The following is a 15,740-nucleotide window of genomic DNA, read 5'->3' on the forward strand; positions in this document are numbered from 1 at the left end:
AAATGATAAAATCACATTTTCATGGAACCGAGTGGAAAGGTATGTGGAAAGGTATAAGGAAAGAAAAACGAAGGTTAAACGATAAGCCGTTCACATCCATGTGTTTAAGTGAGATAAGTTTTATGATCCCATTATTTCGAAAATTCTTTCTAAAACGAAACATTACAAACAGACCCTTGGGATTAGTTATTTGTGATAATTTTTATTGTTTTTAATGATTTATACATAACCCATTAAAATACACAGATACTTAAACTAGACTATCAATAACTCAAATATAATTTTGAAACAAATAGTAGAATTTTGTTCCAGTTTTTCTTTATTTTGATTATAAGGATGGAATGCATATCATATTCTTTCTTCAACTTCAAGATTAGGAGATATTAATCATGGCTATTTTGATAATTTTTTCATTGTAAATGATCATTATAGCAATATATATATATAACTAATTCAACGCTAATTAGTTATTATATACATATGTATGTATGCGTTCGAACAAGTAAAAGAGCCCTTGCTTCTCTGCTACATTCTCACTCACAACCAAAACTTTGCTTCGTCCTAATTAGTATCGATTACCAAACATCCCCCTTTTCTCTGCCAGCATTATACTTGTGCAACAGTCCTCGTTCGTATCTCATTCTATCGAGGGGCCCCCTAGTGACTTTCACAGAAAAAGAGGATGGCCCCCGGGCCAACTTCAGCTGAGGGGTGGCCATTAGATTGTAGCTGGAACACCAAAGTTTCCTCTTAATGAGTGTACACAAGTATATAGAACTCGCTATGCACGTAAAGGAATCACGACTCGTGTCGTTTATTCCGACTAATTAATCCTGATCAGTGATTTCATCAATAAAAAAGATAGAATAAAATTATTAAAAAATGAGCATCAATTTATTCAAAATTTTTTTTGAAATATTAAAAAAATGGGCATATTTATGCTACTTAACCTTAATGCTATTTATCCAAAATTTTTCGCAAGAAACTTTACTAGATTTTTAAAAAAAAATTTATTAAAAAACTAAAATTCTAGTTTTTTCAATTGTTGCCAGTAAGCTTATCCAAAATTCTATTTCTAAAATTTCAGAAAATTAGCTTCACTGAAAATCATTTCTATACCAAGAAACCACTCGAAACATTTCGATAACTCAACCTTTCCTTTCAATATATGTACAATTCATTCTTTCACTCATCACATCTTTGCCTAAAAAAGAACAATCTTTGCCTATGAATTTTCAAAGAAACAACAACTTCATTCTTCCACAGACTACTATATGTTAGTTTTCATACTCGGAAAAACTGTAATCGGATCTCTTTAGAGGAGGAAGACATGAATAAGAAACTTTGAAGAGGCGTCGCAAGGAGCATAGTAAGCGCTATCGGCAATGATCAGACGACATCTGTCGTCAGTTTGGTTGTAAACCGACGATACCAGATGAAAAGACGACCATTCGTCAGTTTGTCTGGCTAAGATTCGCTCCTACAGTTCCGTTTATGAATTCACTCAGAAACGAAGATAAACAGGCAAGCATTGGTTTTACGACCATGTATACTTCATCTTAACTCACTTTCTATTTGCCAGTTTTATTTAATTAACGACAATTTCGGTCTGCATTTTTTTTCAAAGTGAACCATCTTATTCAACATGATAGATGCTGAATGCACAGAACGTAAGTGCTTGCTTAAATAAAAAATATAAGTATAATAGCATTTATTAATAAAAAATTATATTTACATATAAAATTCATGCTATTAATATCACAATGTTTCTTTTATTGGTAAATTTTTGCGTATAAATTGTCTTGTTCATTTTGTTCATTCTTGTGGCTTAAAAAATATATTTAAATATAAGAATATAAATTGATATATTCTTTTATTTTATTATTGCGAATTAAAACTTGTGAATTTATAGATAATAATTTTGATTTTTGATTTAATTTTGTAAGAATTATAAATTCAATTTTTATTGATTTTCATTTCTTTTTTTTTTTTCAATTCCTACATATTATCGGACGACAAAATGTAGGTACATGTGTGTATGCTATATCGAACGATACTACTATTTCTTTCGGCCTATTCGCGGTATTACTGGACGCATTCCGTTTAAAATCTTTAATCTCGTTAAAGTTAATTCCTCTGTCTATATCTTGTTAGATTCATGATCCGGTCAAGTTGATTTTTTTTTCTGTATAAAGAAATTAGCTGACTGAGAATCGAATAATAATTCTTCGTGATTAAATTTTGTTGAAATCATTGGTTAAATCACTTCATGATTGTCCTAATTTTGCTATCTTCTCATACATACAATATTACTAAAATAAAAGTTGATTTTTTTATCACAATAATTATTTTCAATGTAATTAATAATCTATATTGAATTCTATAAATTTATATAAAAAAATTTGTATGAAATTTTAAAGAAAAAATCACAAAGATATTATTTTATTAAATAAGTTAAATATTTTATTTTATATATACATATGTAAATAAATATAAAATATAATATGAGAATTATATAGCAAAAGATTCACACATTTTAAAAAATTCGATTATTTCTTTCTATCTTTACTATGCCCCATCAATTACCAATTTGTTAGGCTCATTACATTCATGCGGTAGCTCACGCACAACCCCTTTCTATTTGCCTATTTGCCTATTTGCCCCTTTCTACTCACACATATGTCTTTATTACTCTCTCAAGGCAGCATACGCGAATCATAAGTTGGGTACGATAATCGATAACTTCTCACCAGCATCATTTATTGTATTCCTTCATTCCTGAGAGTACATATATTTATCCGTTTTCCCTATCTATATACCACCATTAATTTTTTTCACGGCAAAAACCGTGAAAAACAATATACTGCACTTTTACTATTTGTTTATTATCGCGATTGAACAGTTAAAAATATTTTCTGCGATTATATAACAAAATAAGAAGAAAAAAGAAAAAAGAAAAGAAAAGAGAAAGAAAAAAAGAATATAAAAAAAGCCAAGAGAGATAACGCTGAAGGAAGGAGGGAATTAATCCGTCTTTCAATTTGTGTTTTCAGAAATTTCGTTCCAGAAAAATTATGCAATAAAACGGATAGGTTAGAGAGGAATGGAAAAATGGGGAGGGTAGATGGAAAAGATTATGTCACGAACTCTTTTGTATATTTCTCCGTTGATCAGATATATATATATATATATACTCGAAACTCAAACCGATGCGATGTATCGGCTCTTCTCGAGGGATCGGCGAATCATTCAGTGGGCTGCTTAAAACAAGGCCAATCTTAATTAGGGGATGCACCGACGGATATGCTCCCATGGGATACTCATTGTTCTCCTACCTTTTTACACCGTTCTCCGATGCGGCGCCATAGCAGAGAAAGAGGAACGTCTACATGGATATGGTGCGTCTAAAAGTGCATGCCCCGTGCCCCTGGGATATCAAGTAGAGTACTACCGGTCTCCTCTAGCGTTTACCATAGAACAAAATTCCTTGGATCGACGGAAGATCATGCATACATAGAGGGAGTTCGCATATGCACACGTGACACTTAAGGTACGTTTCCACGTGGTATTAAAAGTCACGGCGTTTGCTATCACAAATATTTTTTAATTATATAGTTTGAGATTACAGATATTTTTAAAATTATTTTTAAAATATATTGTCTAGTGAAAATAAAAAGTTATAAATTATATTGCCATGATATTGTAATATTTTTTTAGTTTACGTTTTCATACATTTCAATGTCACTATATTTAGTTACTTATAAACTACATTTTTGTTTGATTAAATGGTGATATTTTTCATAAATATTTTTACATAATTATAAAAATAAGATGAAATTTTATTAAATATAATTTTGAAAATAAAGTAAAATATTTTTCAAAAAAATAATTTCAGTAAAATTTATCACAATAAAAAAATTATTAGAATATTAAGTTAATAAAAATATAGCATTTTTTTAATTTTTTTTCTTTTTGCATAGTATTTCAGATTCAATTCCTTTATAGAATAATTATTTCAAGTTTTAAGGAACATTCATCTATTGTATAATATAGTAGAATATCATTCTTTTTTAAAATGAAAATAAATAACATATAACTGAGCAATAACAACAAATACTTGATGAAACAAAAAAATCCGTTGTCAGCAACTTTTTAACCATGATTTCATTTCAAAGACGACCAAAGAACAAAAGCATCGACTACACGCTTCATTTTCTTCACCATTCGTTCCTACTGTCTCACCCCTGGCCGGATTTTTTCATTTCTTAAAAGCCTGCCTACATCTATACTGCATCGTACAATCTAAATTAAAACTACCTATCTGGGACAACAGTACAAAAACCTGTCGATATAACTTACATACCAATACCGTTTCCTTTACTTCCATCCCTTTCTCCAATCTATTAAACAATTCCGCAAGTTAAATAACTCCAATGAACCATGAAAGAAATCAATTAGAAATCATAATCTTTTAAATCCATGAATTCAATGAATATGAAGAGAATATAAAAATATTTCATCCATCTTTTTTAATATCTTACTCTTCAATTTTTTAATATTTTTTTCATTTTATATTCTACATTAAAAAATTATTTATTTATTCTGATATAGATATATCTAACAGGAATATCGAAAAACATCAGTTATTTAATTTAAAAATGATGTTGCTATTCATTCATTTTTCAGCGATAATTATTACAATCAAATTAAATTATTTGAATATTAAAAAAGAGGATTGCAATTTAAAAAAATTATTATTTCAAAAAAATCATACACAATTGTCTAATTTATCTTTTTATTTTTATTACTTGAAAAAAAAAATTAAAAAAACAACTTATATAAATTCGCAGTTCCTTTCCCTCATCAGAATCCTCATAATGATAGAGACCGTACACGGTGTTGCGCGAAAACAGTTCGTGTTGGTTCAGGCGTTGGTTTTGCGGCGGGTTAAAGCTCGTTCACGCGTGAAACAAGGAGTCCGGACCAGGGATCTTAACGCTCGGTTAGACAAACGTTCTCGTTGTTTGCATTAGCATATTGCGATTTACATTTCCCTGTATTATCGACCCCTAACTACCAACCGTTGTTTTGTTCAGATTGTATTCTTTCCATTTTATTCTGTACCATATCCTCCTCTCCATCTCTCTCTCTTTCTCTCTTTCACGCTCATATTGAATTTCAGATATTTCGCCTAAAGCAAATAAGACGAAGCACATGACGCGAACGATCTGCCAATTCGATTCAACTATCCATAATTGAACTGATTTAGTTGGATCAGTTAATTTATGATCAGAAGAGAATATGATGATAAACGAGGAACATTTGAAGATTTACGTATTTGACAGTAAGAAAAAAAGAGAAATCAATTAAAAAATTGGAAAATTATTGATTTTTTATTGTTAAGTTTTGCAAAATAAAATAAATATCATAATAAAAATAAATATAATAATGAATTAATGGAAATGAAATATGCAAAAAAATGTAATTTTCCTTGAAAAAAAAGATATGAAAAAATTAGAAATTTACAAATTATTATAAGTATTAATATACAAATATTACAAATAATTTACAATTTAGAAATTAACGAAAAATCGATATGGATGTAGATTAAGAAATCGTACGGAAAATATGTAGCTATACAATGGAGAGATTCACATGATTAATATATTAAGATGCTATTATTTAATTAATATTTATTTATTTTATATTAATATACTATTTATTTATTAATTTTCATTTCTCTGCAAATCAAAATTTTTACATGTATTTCATTATTTATTAAAGTTTAAAGTTTTAATTTTCTTTATTAATGTTTATTAATAAAATTTTATAATAAGAAAATATAGCAAATCATATTCTCATGCACAGAAACAAATGTGCTATTAGAATACAAATATTCTTTGACTAATCATCATATTATCACTGATTACGGATAACTACGTGTCTTTTCTTTGCAAATCACGTTTTAACTGAACATATTGTATGGCATTCTTTACCATAAATAGATTACAAAAGAAACTATAAGGACTATATTAAGTCGCGAGCTAAAGAACGAGCGTTCGAAATACAAGAAAATGTTATTTTTGTACCAGAAAATTCAAGATAAATGATGATATTAAAATCATATACATTCATCAATATGCGTTAATATATATTTTTCTTTCTGCCGAATAAGATTACTCAATTATTCAATAGTCAAATTTTTTTTAAAGAAATTATTTTCTATGATTTTTTCTTTTGAATTTTTATAACTATTTAGAATCTTTACATGAAATAAATATTGTAAATAAATTATTGTCTCAAATATTGCTATAATTTAAGATATATATATATTTTTTATTTTTATTTAATTTTGCAGGATTGTATTTAAGTTATATTTCACTATATTTAAAAATGAATTATATTTTATTATATTTTAAAATCATACTTTTATATATATATTATTTTTTCAGATTATATTTAAAATTATCCATATATGTATATTTAATTGTAATCAAAAATAAATAATTAATATTATTATAATATTATATATTGTTACTATTATATTAAAATATAGAATAATATTTACATCAAATTAATATCAAAAAATAGCGAAGAATTTTAGATGAAGAATTTTAAATCATTTAATTTTAACTGATTTTCTACAAACATTCGATTCTAACCTTATCCTTGATCAATTACACCAAACTCATTTCACACTTCTACACTTTTTCTTCCACTAAAAAACAAACTAAATCATTTTCTTAGAATATGTCAATTTTTAAATAGTTTAAGCGGAAACAATCACTAGTTCAAACAATTACATTCCGTTTCGTCCGACAATTGACGGAGTAAAAAATGCGCGTTCCTATATATAAACTTGTACGAAACGATTGCCGAAAGCTCTGGCGGTAAATATCGCTGCGAGTTCTAGATGGGTCTATTCGCGAAAGGGATCAGAAAACAGTCGGTAGAGAGCGCCGCCGCGTGCTCGAGGACAAACGAGCAGTGGGGGGTACGCGTGGGCTGCATGGTGTCGACGAAGGCATCGGAAGCGCGATTTATCGCGCGCACACTCCGCGAAGAAAGAGTCGTCCCGCTGGTGGTCGTTAATTCTTGTCGCACGTGTCCCACCGCTTTGATCACGCGAGTATGCTAATTGCACCGTCCACCGCCCACTCGCTGCCAGTGCATGGAAAATCGTTGACACCAAAAGTAAGAGGAAGATGAAGGAAGAGAAGAAGGATTATGATGATGGAAGAGAGGAGAAATAGCAGAAAGACCAAGAGGAGAAACTTTGAGTCGAGTGAAATGATTTTGCCATTCTCTATTGGCGTGTACATTTTGTTGGCACATGCGCGAGTACCGATTCCAAAGCATTGAGAGAGACATAGGAATATAGGTTAACTTGTCTTAACTTGTCTAATTTTATTGCGATCTTCTTCGACACGTAAATTAAATGGAAGAAAAGTAAAATAGATAGATTGAATTGATGGTTTAATGATTTGTTGAAGTATGAAGATTAATTTTTATAAAAATGATTAGATAGAAATAAAAAATAGAATTTATCCTAGAAAGAGACATTTCCTCATTTTCATATTTCTGTAGTATAATTAAAAATAGAATTTAAATTTAATAAATAAATTACAATAATGATAAAATAAATTGTAATAAATATTACATTTTGTTAGACTCATATCTGGAAATGCAATTGTAACTACAAAAAAAAAAAAATCATAAATCTTCAATTCATAGAAATGTGATTTAATTATCTAAAATCAGAAATTATTCATTATTCAAAGAAAATACAACAAATACCATGATTATCAATACTTAGTTTAAATTATTTTCAAATAATTCAATTTTTAAAGAAATTAATAAAATCTAATATACATTAATAAAATCATAGAAAGAATATCTAATATTTAGAAGAATATAAAGAAGAATATCTCGTCGATAAAAATGACGTAAGTAATATCCGTTTTGATATTAAATTTTTGTTTCATAATCACATTTTTCCAGTCATTGCAGTTTCCGTGAAAATATAACTTAATGGACCAAAACGAATTTCTATGGAGAAGAAAGTATGCCTGTGGTTTTCCAGGCGGGTAAAAAAGACGGTGCACGCGCCGCTTGCAGAAACGTTTCGTAAATTCGAAGAATGGCTGGAAAGAAGTGGCCGCCGCACAAAGCGTGCCGACACAACCGGGCTCGTTTGCCCCGCGGAGGTAATTGTCTTCTTGGCCGCACGAGAGCGCACGTATTCCGCAAGCAAATACACACCAAGAGGCTGGCTTACATACAGCGTTCTCACGGGATGGAGAATAAACACCATGGTCCGGTCTGTTACCGACTTTTCAACTTTTCGTTTCCTGGACACGGTTTGTTGGAACATTCCTCTCACTCGTTCAGTTGTCGATTTGTGGATAACGAATTGCAATGAATAGAAGAAACTTCTATATTGTTTATATTGATGTGTGAGTAACAAAAATATAACGAATCAAAAGAACATTTGTATGCTTATCTTTTATATGATATTTTTAGGTTATAATTTGTGTTCTCTTTTTCAAGAGAAGAATTCTTGTAATTGTAAATCATGTTAAGAAGATAGAAAATGAATGAAATTAGAAAAATGAAAAAAAAAAAAAGAAAAAAACAGTTATTCTTGAATTTAAAATAAAATTAGAAAAAGAAATAATATCAGAAGAGAAAGAAATAAATTATAAAATTATAATAAAGATGTTAATTGTTAAACTATTTTGTTTCAAATAGTTAATATCTATTTTGCTCTTCGATCCCCAGACCGGAAAACCCGTCGAAAATTTATCGAGCGCGGCTGTAGAATGTCTTTTCGTGATTATTCTCAGCTTAACGTGCCACGTCTCTCTTTGATCCTTCGTGAAATATAAATCGAAAGAAACTTACACAGCAGAATATTTACGATATTCGAACGAGGAATTTTTTTTTAACTCGAGAAAGACATATCCCTAACAAAACTGATTCGTCGGTATCTATGAAGTTCTGTAATAAAAAAATATCAGCGGAAGTAATACGTGATGTGACAATATATTAAAAAAGTAAAACAAATTTTTTTTCCATTATATTATTTATCTCTTCTATCATTATTTTTGTTATATATAATAAAAAAAAAAATGTTTTTACAGTATACCAATCGTTTGTTCATCAAAGTTGCATTAGTTTATAGTATTTTTTTAATATAATTAATTTTATTTTGCATTAAAATTTTATAATAAATTATTCTTTGCAATCTAAAATTAACTTAAATAATATTATTTATGGAATGATTTAATATAATTTATGAAATAAAAAAATTAATTTAATAGATTTATATTCAATTATTATATTAATTTGCAAATAATAAAAATTCTAAACAGCAACATCGAATCAAAAATTCAAATATCCAATAAGATGCTCTTAATATTCCAAACAAAATATTAAATTCCCTTTCAAAAAAGGGGCCCTCCGATAACATTGCAAATAATTTCTGATCGAATATCATTTTTCACTATTGAATGGCCCGGCTTGATATACAGCGTCAAGCGATATATAGGATGGTTATCGAAGCCCCAATAATCGCGGCGAGTTAATTCGTGTTTGTGCACGCGGCATACGGTGGTGCATCATGTTGCACCACCGTGCATAATAGCGCACTGCATCAACAACGATGTTTACCTTTGGCATAATATACAAACAGATGTATCTCGACGCGGAGAGCTTCACTTGCCGCGGATCATTTTACACGTACGATATTTCTGTAAATTATCCTCACCGTATGCGATCCATCCCCCTCTCCTCAGTCACCCCTCTGGGGGGAAACGTTTCGATTTGCATTGCATGAGAGAGTAATAATTCTGTCCATTAACCACCGACCACGTGTGTGGTCTGATAGAAAACGATTTATGGCTGAGATGATGATTTATTTTTGGACAATGTTTGAATTAGTGATTTTTTTTTTTTGTTTGATTTTTCTTTTTTTTTTTTTTGGACAAGTTTTTACTGATGGATTTTTTTTTTTTGTGTGATTTTTCTTTTTTTTTTTTGGACAAGTTTTTACTGATGGATTTTTTTTTTTTGTGTGATTTTTCTTTTTTTTTTTTGGACAAGTTTTTACTGATGGATTTTTTTTTTTTGTGTGATTTTTCTTTTTTTTTTTTGGACAAGTTTTTACTGATGGATTTTTTTTTTTTGTGTGATTTTTCTTTTTTTTTTTTGGACAAGTTTTTACTGATGGATTTTTTTTTTTTGTTTGATTTTTCTTTTTTTTTTTTTTGGACATTGAATAGAAATGAATTTAAGAAATATAGTGAAATAATACTATACAATACTGCGTTTGTTTCATTATGATAATATTAACTCTAGTATTATTTTTCATTTATATTATATTGATTTGATATTGTTTTCTGTATCTTCTTACCGTGCTACCAATATTATCTGGTACTAGCATGACAATATTACATGTAGGATTATTTGGATATTTAATATGATATACTTTTTAATTAAATGAAATTAAATATCTGTTTTCCTTGATAAAATAAATATATATATAAAATGTTAATATGTATCTTTTGAGAATTGATTTTAAAGATCTAAATAAATAATAAAAAATGATGTATAAAAATATTGAAACTTATCTATTACAAGCAATTTAAATGTGTCAAATAAAATGACATTTATATTTGTCTCATTCTATCTCCATCTCGTTTCATCTAATGCAAACTTAAATTATTTATAACTTAATAAGCTTTGATCAATATTTTTATGCGCCATTAGTATTTGTTTTGATCAACTAAACTTTAGAATTCACTAAACTTCTATGAATATATTAATATTATTATATTAACATCCTATATATAAAATTATTAAATTAAACTAATCTAGATATTTTTTTCTGTTCAATGTTTCCAATTAATAAACAATAAATAATCTACAATTCCATTTTGTTATGAAATTAAATTGTATAAAATCTTTTCTTACATTATTATCAACTAAAAATTTCTTAAGTAAAAAGAAATTAAGATTAGAAGATTATCATTATTCCATAGTTATTTTTTCTATTTCATACATATTCCAGCGAAACTGAAAATAAAATACATGAACATAAAATCGAATATATATATAAATAACCAAGCAAGATTAGAATATTTTCAATATGCTTTTCAACTTTTTGGAAAGAAGAAAAGGCGAAGTCGGTAATCGAAGGACTGAATGCGTAGGGAAGCTAGTAGATATGTTAGTGCATGGACCATTGAGCCTTGGGAAACTCTGATTAGCTCTTTCGTTTCTTATTGGAAAACTTTCATTGCGCCGCAATATGAAAGGGAGAAAATTCCATCTAGTTCTGTGGCTGGCTCAATTTACCAGAAAATTCTTTATACTTTCTTCCAATTACCTTGATATTTACCCTCCATATGTTTGGTACTTTGGTTATCTTTCCGAGTAGGGATTTTTCTGATTCCATATCTGTTGGTTTAGGGCACTTAGATGATTTATCAGAACAAATTATCGTTGGAAAAAGTACAAAAAAGAATGAAACTATATTTAATTTTATTCTGAATATTCAAAAAGATTAAAAAAATTAGTTAGAAAAAAGAAAAATAATTTATGCATCATTATAAATTATTTATAATTTATACGTTATTATTATTATCTATTGCAAATTTAAAATTATTCAAAGTTTTCACTTTATTTCACTATACATGTATTCTAAAGATTTTATTATTATTAATCACAATTTCGAGAATGCATTTAAGTGCAATTATATATTGTACGTACATTATTGATACATATACTGCATAATGGCCATCAATGACTAATGAAGTGTAAACGTCAAGTTCTATGTCGGTTATCCGTGACCGTCATGCCAGTGAATGTGTTAACTTAGGTCTGCTCACTAGCAAGGTCCTTCACCACTTGTAATGAAGTCGTCGATTGTTCACGAGTGGAACGAAAGAGATTATTTAACACATAAATTAAATGAAAATAACAATATCATTCTTATGAGAAATATTTTAATATTAATTTAAATATTCATGTTTTCAATATATACATTCTTTCTATATGATTGATCTGAAAAGTTTTTTAAGAAAAAAATTAAAATAATAGAAACTTTTTAGCATGAAATGAATATATAAACAGAGAAATCTTAACCTATCTTAACTTAACCTATCTTAATTAATATCTATTGACAATAAAATAAAATTTATTCATTAAATGTTCACTAGACTTTTCTATTTATTAAGAAAACATTGATTAATTAGAACAATTAGAATGATTAATATCTAGAAATATTTCTTTTAAAAAAAGAAAAGAAAATTCATATAAAAAATTTTATATGAATAACCTATTGCACAAATCATGAAACTTGTAATGCGCATGTGCACAAAGAGATGAAAGGCGCATGCGTCGAATAGTATTAAAATTCAATCCTTAAATACACATTTTATTTTTCATTTTTATTTTTCTTAATTTGCATAGTTGACAATTGACAGTAATTCCAGAAATAGATATAAGTTTAGAATTAATTAAATTTCTTAATATATTATTATTAAATCTAATTCCATGAATTCAATAGATCTATACATATCAAATGAGAAATTGAATATTCGACGAATATTCGGAATAACGGAATTCGACGATTCCTTACTTTTCCCGAAAGATACTGCTAAAAGATTTGTAAAATCATTCCGGAATTTTCACGAAAAGCCCATGGATCAGGGAAAAAGGGTGCAACCGGATGTGCAATGGGCTTGGTAGATTGCGTGAGCATGGTCGAAGCTGTGACGAGGCTAGAGAGACGCGGCACTTTATGGTGAACGCATTTTATTGCCTGTGGCTGCCGTACAGGCGGCGTGGTTCAAAGGACCAGCCGGAACAGTAAAAGCTAGTTTAACGGTGCTAACAGCGGCCGCAACACGCCGAATGTATTACTATACCTCACGAGTCCTCTACTTTTCTCCGACCCATTCGCTTCACGCGTATACGCATACGCAACATACATATGTATAATATTCAATATATGCATAAACACGCGTATAGATTCGGACACGTATTGAACACACCATACTATACACTAATGCACACAAACAGGCTAAACATGCTCAATACACGCGAAACCATACATAAGAATGACAAATATGTGAAAGAAATGCAAGCGTACGCATATACACGAAACATGTTCAACTGTACTCAAGCGTATACACATGACAGAAGCAAATACACGAAAGACACGTTTCCATTTCGTTTCTTTTCCTCACTTTATTCTTTCTCGTTTTCTTTTTCTTGTTCCAGGAGTTACGGCCACTACCACGAAACCGATATCCCTGTCGATAGTACGATAATTTATGGCCACGCGCAGCTTTAATTAAATTTTCTAGCTGTACCCGGGCCCGGCAGGTGAGTGACAGCGGCACTGGTCTTCGACGGATGCGGCGACGGAAGTGGCAGAACGAAGACATATGTGGGAGTATCGAGTCGATCGGTGGAAATAAATTGTTGAGAGAGAAATTGAGGTGTTCGATTGTCGTTCGAAACGTGATAGTGAATTTTCGTAGAAAGATTTATTGGATTATCCAGTGAGTAACGTCATTTAAAAACTTATAGTCGCAAAGAATTACAAGATTTTAATAAAAATTAAAATCAAATTATCATGACTATGATTTCTCTTAACTTGCATATATATATATATATTTTTCCAAACTTTTATTCTGATTCTGATATTTATTTATAATTTAAGAATAATTTTTTTTTTATATGAAAAAAGTGATGAATTGACATAAGCAATTTTGTTGATTGAACTAAATATAAATAAAAAATAAAATCATTAATTCCAAAAAAATATATCAAGATTAATGTTAATGACAAAAAAATATTCTGTCATATTTAATATCGAAGCAGCTTTGCAAATTATTTTTTCTTTTTATAAAAACATCTTGTTCTTTTTGTATAGATTTTTATAAGTCCTATAATATGATTACTAGATATTAATTCATCATTTAACTTCTTATAACAAACACTTACATACATTTTTATTAATATAATTAATCATAATTCTTAATCTCTTCACCCATTATAATTGATTATAATGAAGGTGAATTATATTATACTATCATTATATTATATTTATTAAGTTTTACTTTTATCATATTATATTATTCTGACACATATAATATAAAAAATAATATATAAGAATTTTCATAATACATATCTTTATTCAACTTGTATATACAACTTAAGAAGTGAAATCTTATTTACTAAGAAAATAGCTTAAGAAGTGAAATCTTATTTACTGAGAATAAAAATAAAAAGAAAAGTAGAAAAAGGAGATATATATCTATGAAAAAAATCCCTTTATTCAAAACTTTATCCAAAGATTGTTCAATTGAATATTTCCAAAAATTTTAAAATTCAAACAAAAATTTTTATCGAGTAGAAAAATTTTATTTGAATAACATCCAATTCTGAATAATATCTACATATTCAACATTTCATTTTCATCATAAATATTTGTGCATATTTATTACATTTCCTTCTTAACCAATCTTAAACCATTCCAATATCACCTCAATACCACTCGCCATTTTCTCTAAATAATCTCTATATGATTGTATAAATACACAACATGGAGTCTATTAGCAATGCAATCGTTCTTCAGTTAGAAAACGACACAAGGACGCAAGATTCGCGGCGCGAAGCCGTGCAGGAAGTGGTCCGGTTGCACTTATAAATAAGCACGAGAGCGAGGGAAGGGCGCGGCAATCCCACTCAGCGAGGATTAAAATTGATTTTGTGTTTATGAAATGTCGCGGATACCTTGGCACGATCCGCCGCCTCCGTTTCGTCGCCTGTGGCGAACTTCCACCTTCCGAGAATAGACCGCGACTCTTAATGCATTCAGGAAGACGGAAATCAACCGAGAGAGAGGATTCTTAGAATGGTTTCATCGTGGACGTGACAATCGTAATTGAGGATTTCTTCGTAGTTTTTTGAATTCTTAACAAGAATTTTGTAAAACAAGATGAGAAAGATAAAATGATATTTTACCGATTTAATAATTGATTTTCATGTGGATCTGCATATTTTGTTACAATTTAATAATGTTGTAGATACATATAAATATGTATTAAATAATATAGAATATATGTATATATACCTAGTTATAGTATATATAATATATATAATAATTATATAATTATGTATATATTATATTATATATTTATCTTAATCAAAATTTGCATCAAAGAGTAATTTTCTGGTAGCAATTTAAAGGAATCTTTAAAATTGATTAGTAGATGGAAAGTTGAAAACTTTATTTTTTGAAAAATAATATTAAAATTTTGATGAAGAAGAGATAACAGACAATAATAAAAGAAACGTCTTAGAAAAAAAAATAGATAACGATTAAATAACCGATTTTTAAATACATAATTTTTTTTAATTGAATACAGACAAATAATCCTATCTAATTTAATTATCAATTTAGCGAATGCAATATAAATAATAAAAATTAAAAATAAAAAATAATAAAAAAATATATAATATATATTCCATTTTAATTAAAAAACAAACAAAAAAATAATGGTGATAACCAAAGACATTAAAATAAATTATAATGAAAATATATATATATTTTCTATTTTAATTAGAAACAACACACATACACACATACACACACACAACGACGACAAAAATTAAAGAGATATGAAAAAAAAAAATATGAAAAAAAAATGGATGGTAAAGACCTC

General features: G+C 28.5%; 2 protein-coding genes and 1 long non-coding RNA gene across 4 annotated transcripts in view; 2 read left to right on the plus strand and 1 right to left on the minus strand.

The window, feature by feature from the left end:
- LOC102675841 (protein Wnt-1-like) overlaps positions 1-15,740 on the minus strand; it is a 63,226-nt gene that overhangs the window by 20,662 nt on the left and 26,824 nt on the right. The window lies entirely within an intron of this gene.
- On the plus strand, positions 1,548-3,545 carry LOC116186651. The gene is made up of 3 exons (XM_031514607.1): positions 1,548-1,670; positions 3,054-3,174; positions 3,287-3,545. Exons 1-3 carry the CDS (start codon positions 1,660-1,662, stop codon positions 3,515-3,517), a joined length of 363 nt encoding a protein of 120 aa, XP_031370467.1. The 5' UTR covers positions 1,548-1,659; the 3' UTR covers positions 3,518-3,545.
- Positions 7,962-8,924, plus strand: LOC102675747. The gene is made up of 2 exons (XR_422887.2): positions 7,962-8,454; positions 8,524-8,924. It is a non-coding gene; the product is annotated as an uncharacterized LOC102675747 (long non-coding RNA).

Source organism: Apis dorsata, unplaced genomic scaffold (assembly GCF_000469605.1).
Source record: "Apis dorsata unplaced genomic scaffold, Apis dorsata 1.3 scaffold_1085, whole genome shotgun sequence".
Taxonomy (NCBI): Eukaryota; Metazoa; Arthropoda; class Insecta; order Hymenoptera; family Apidae; genus Apis; species Apis dorsata.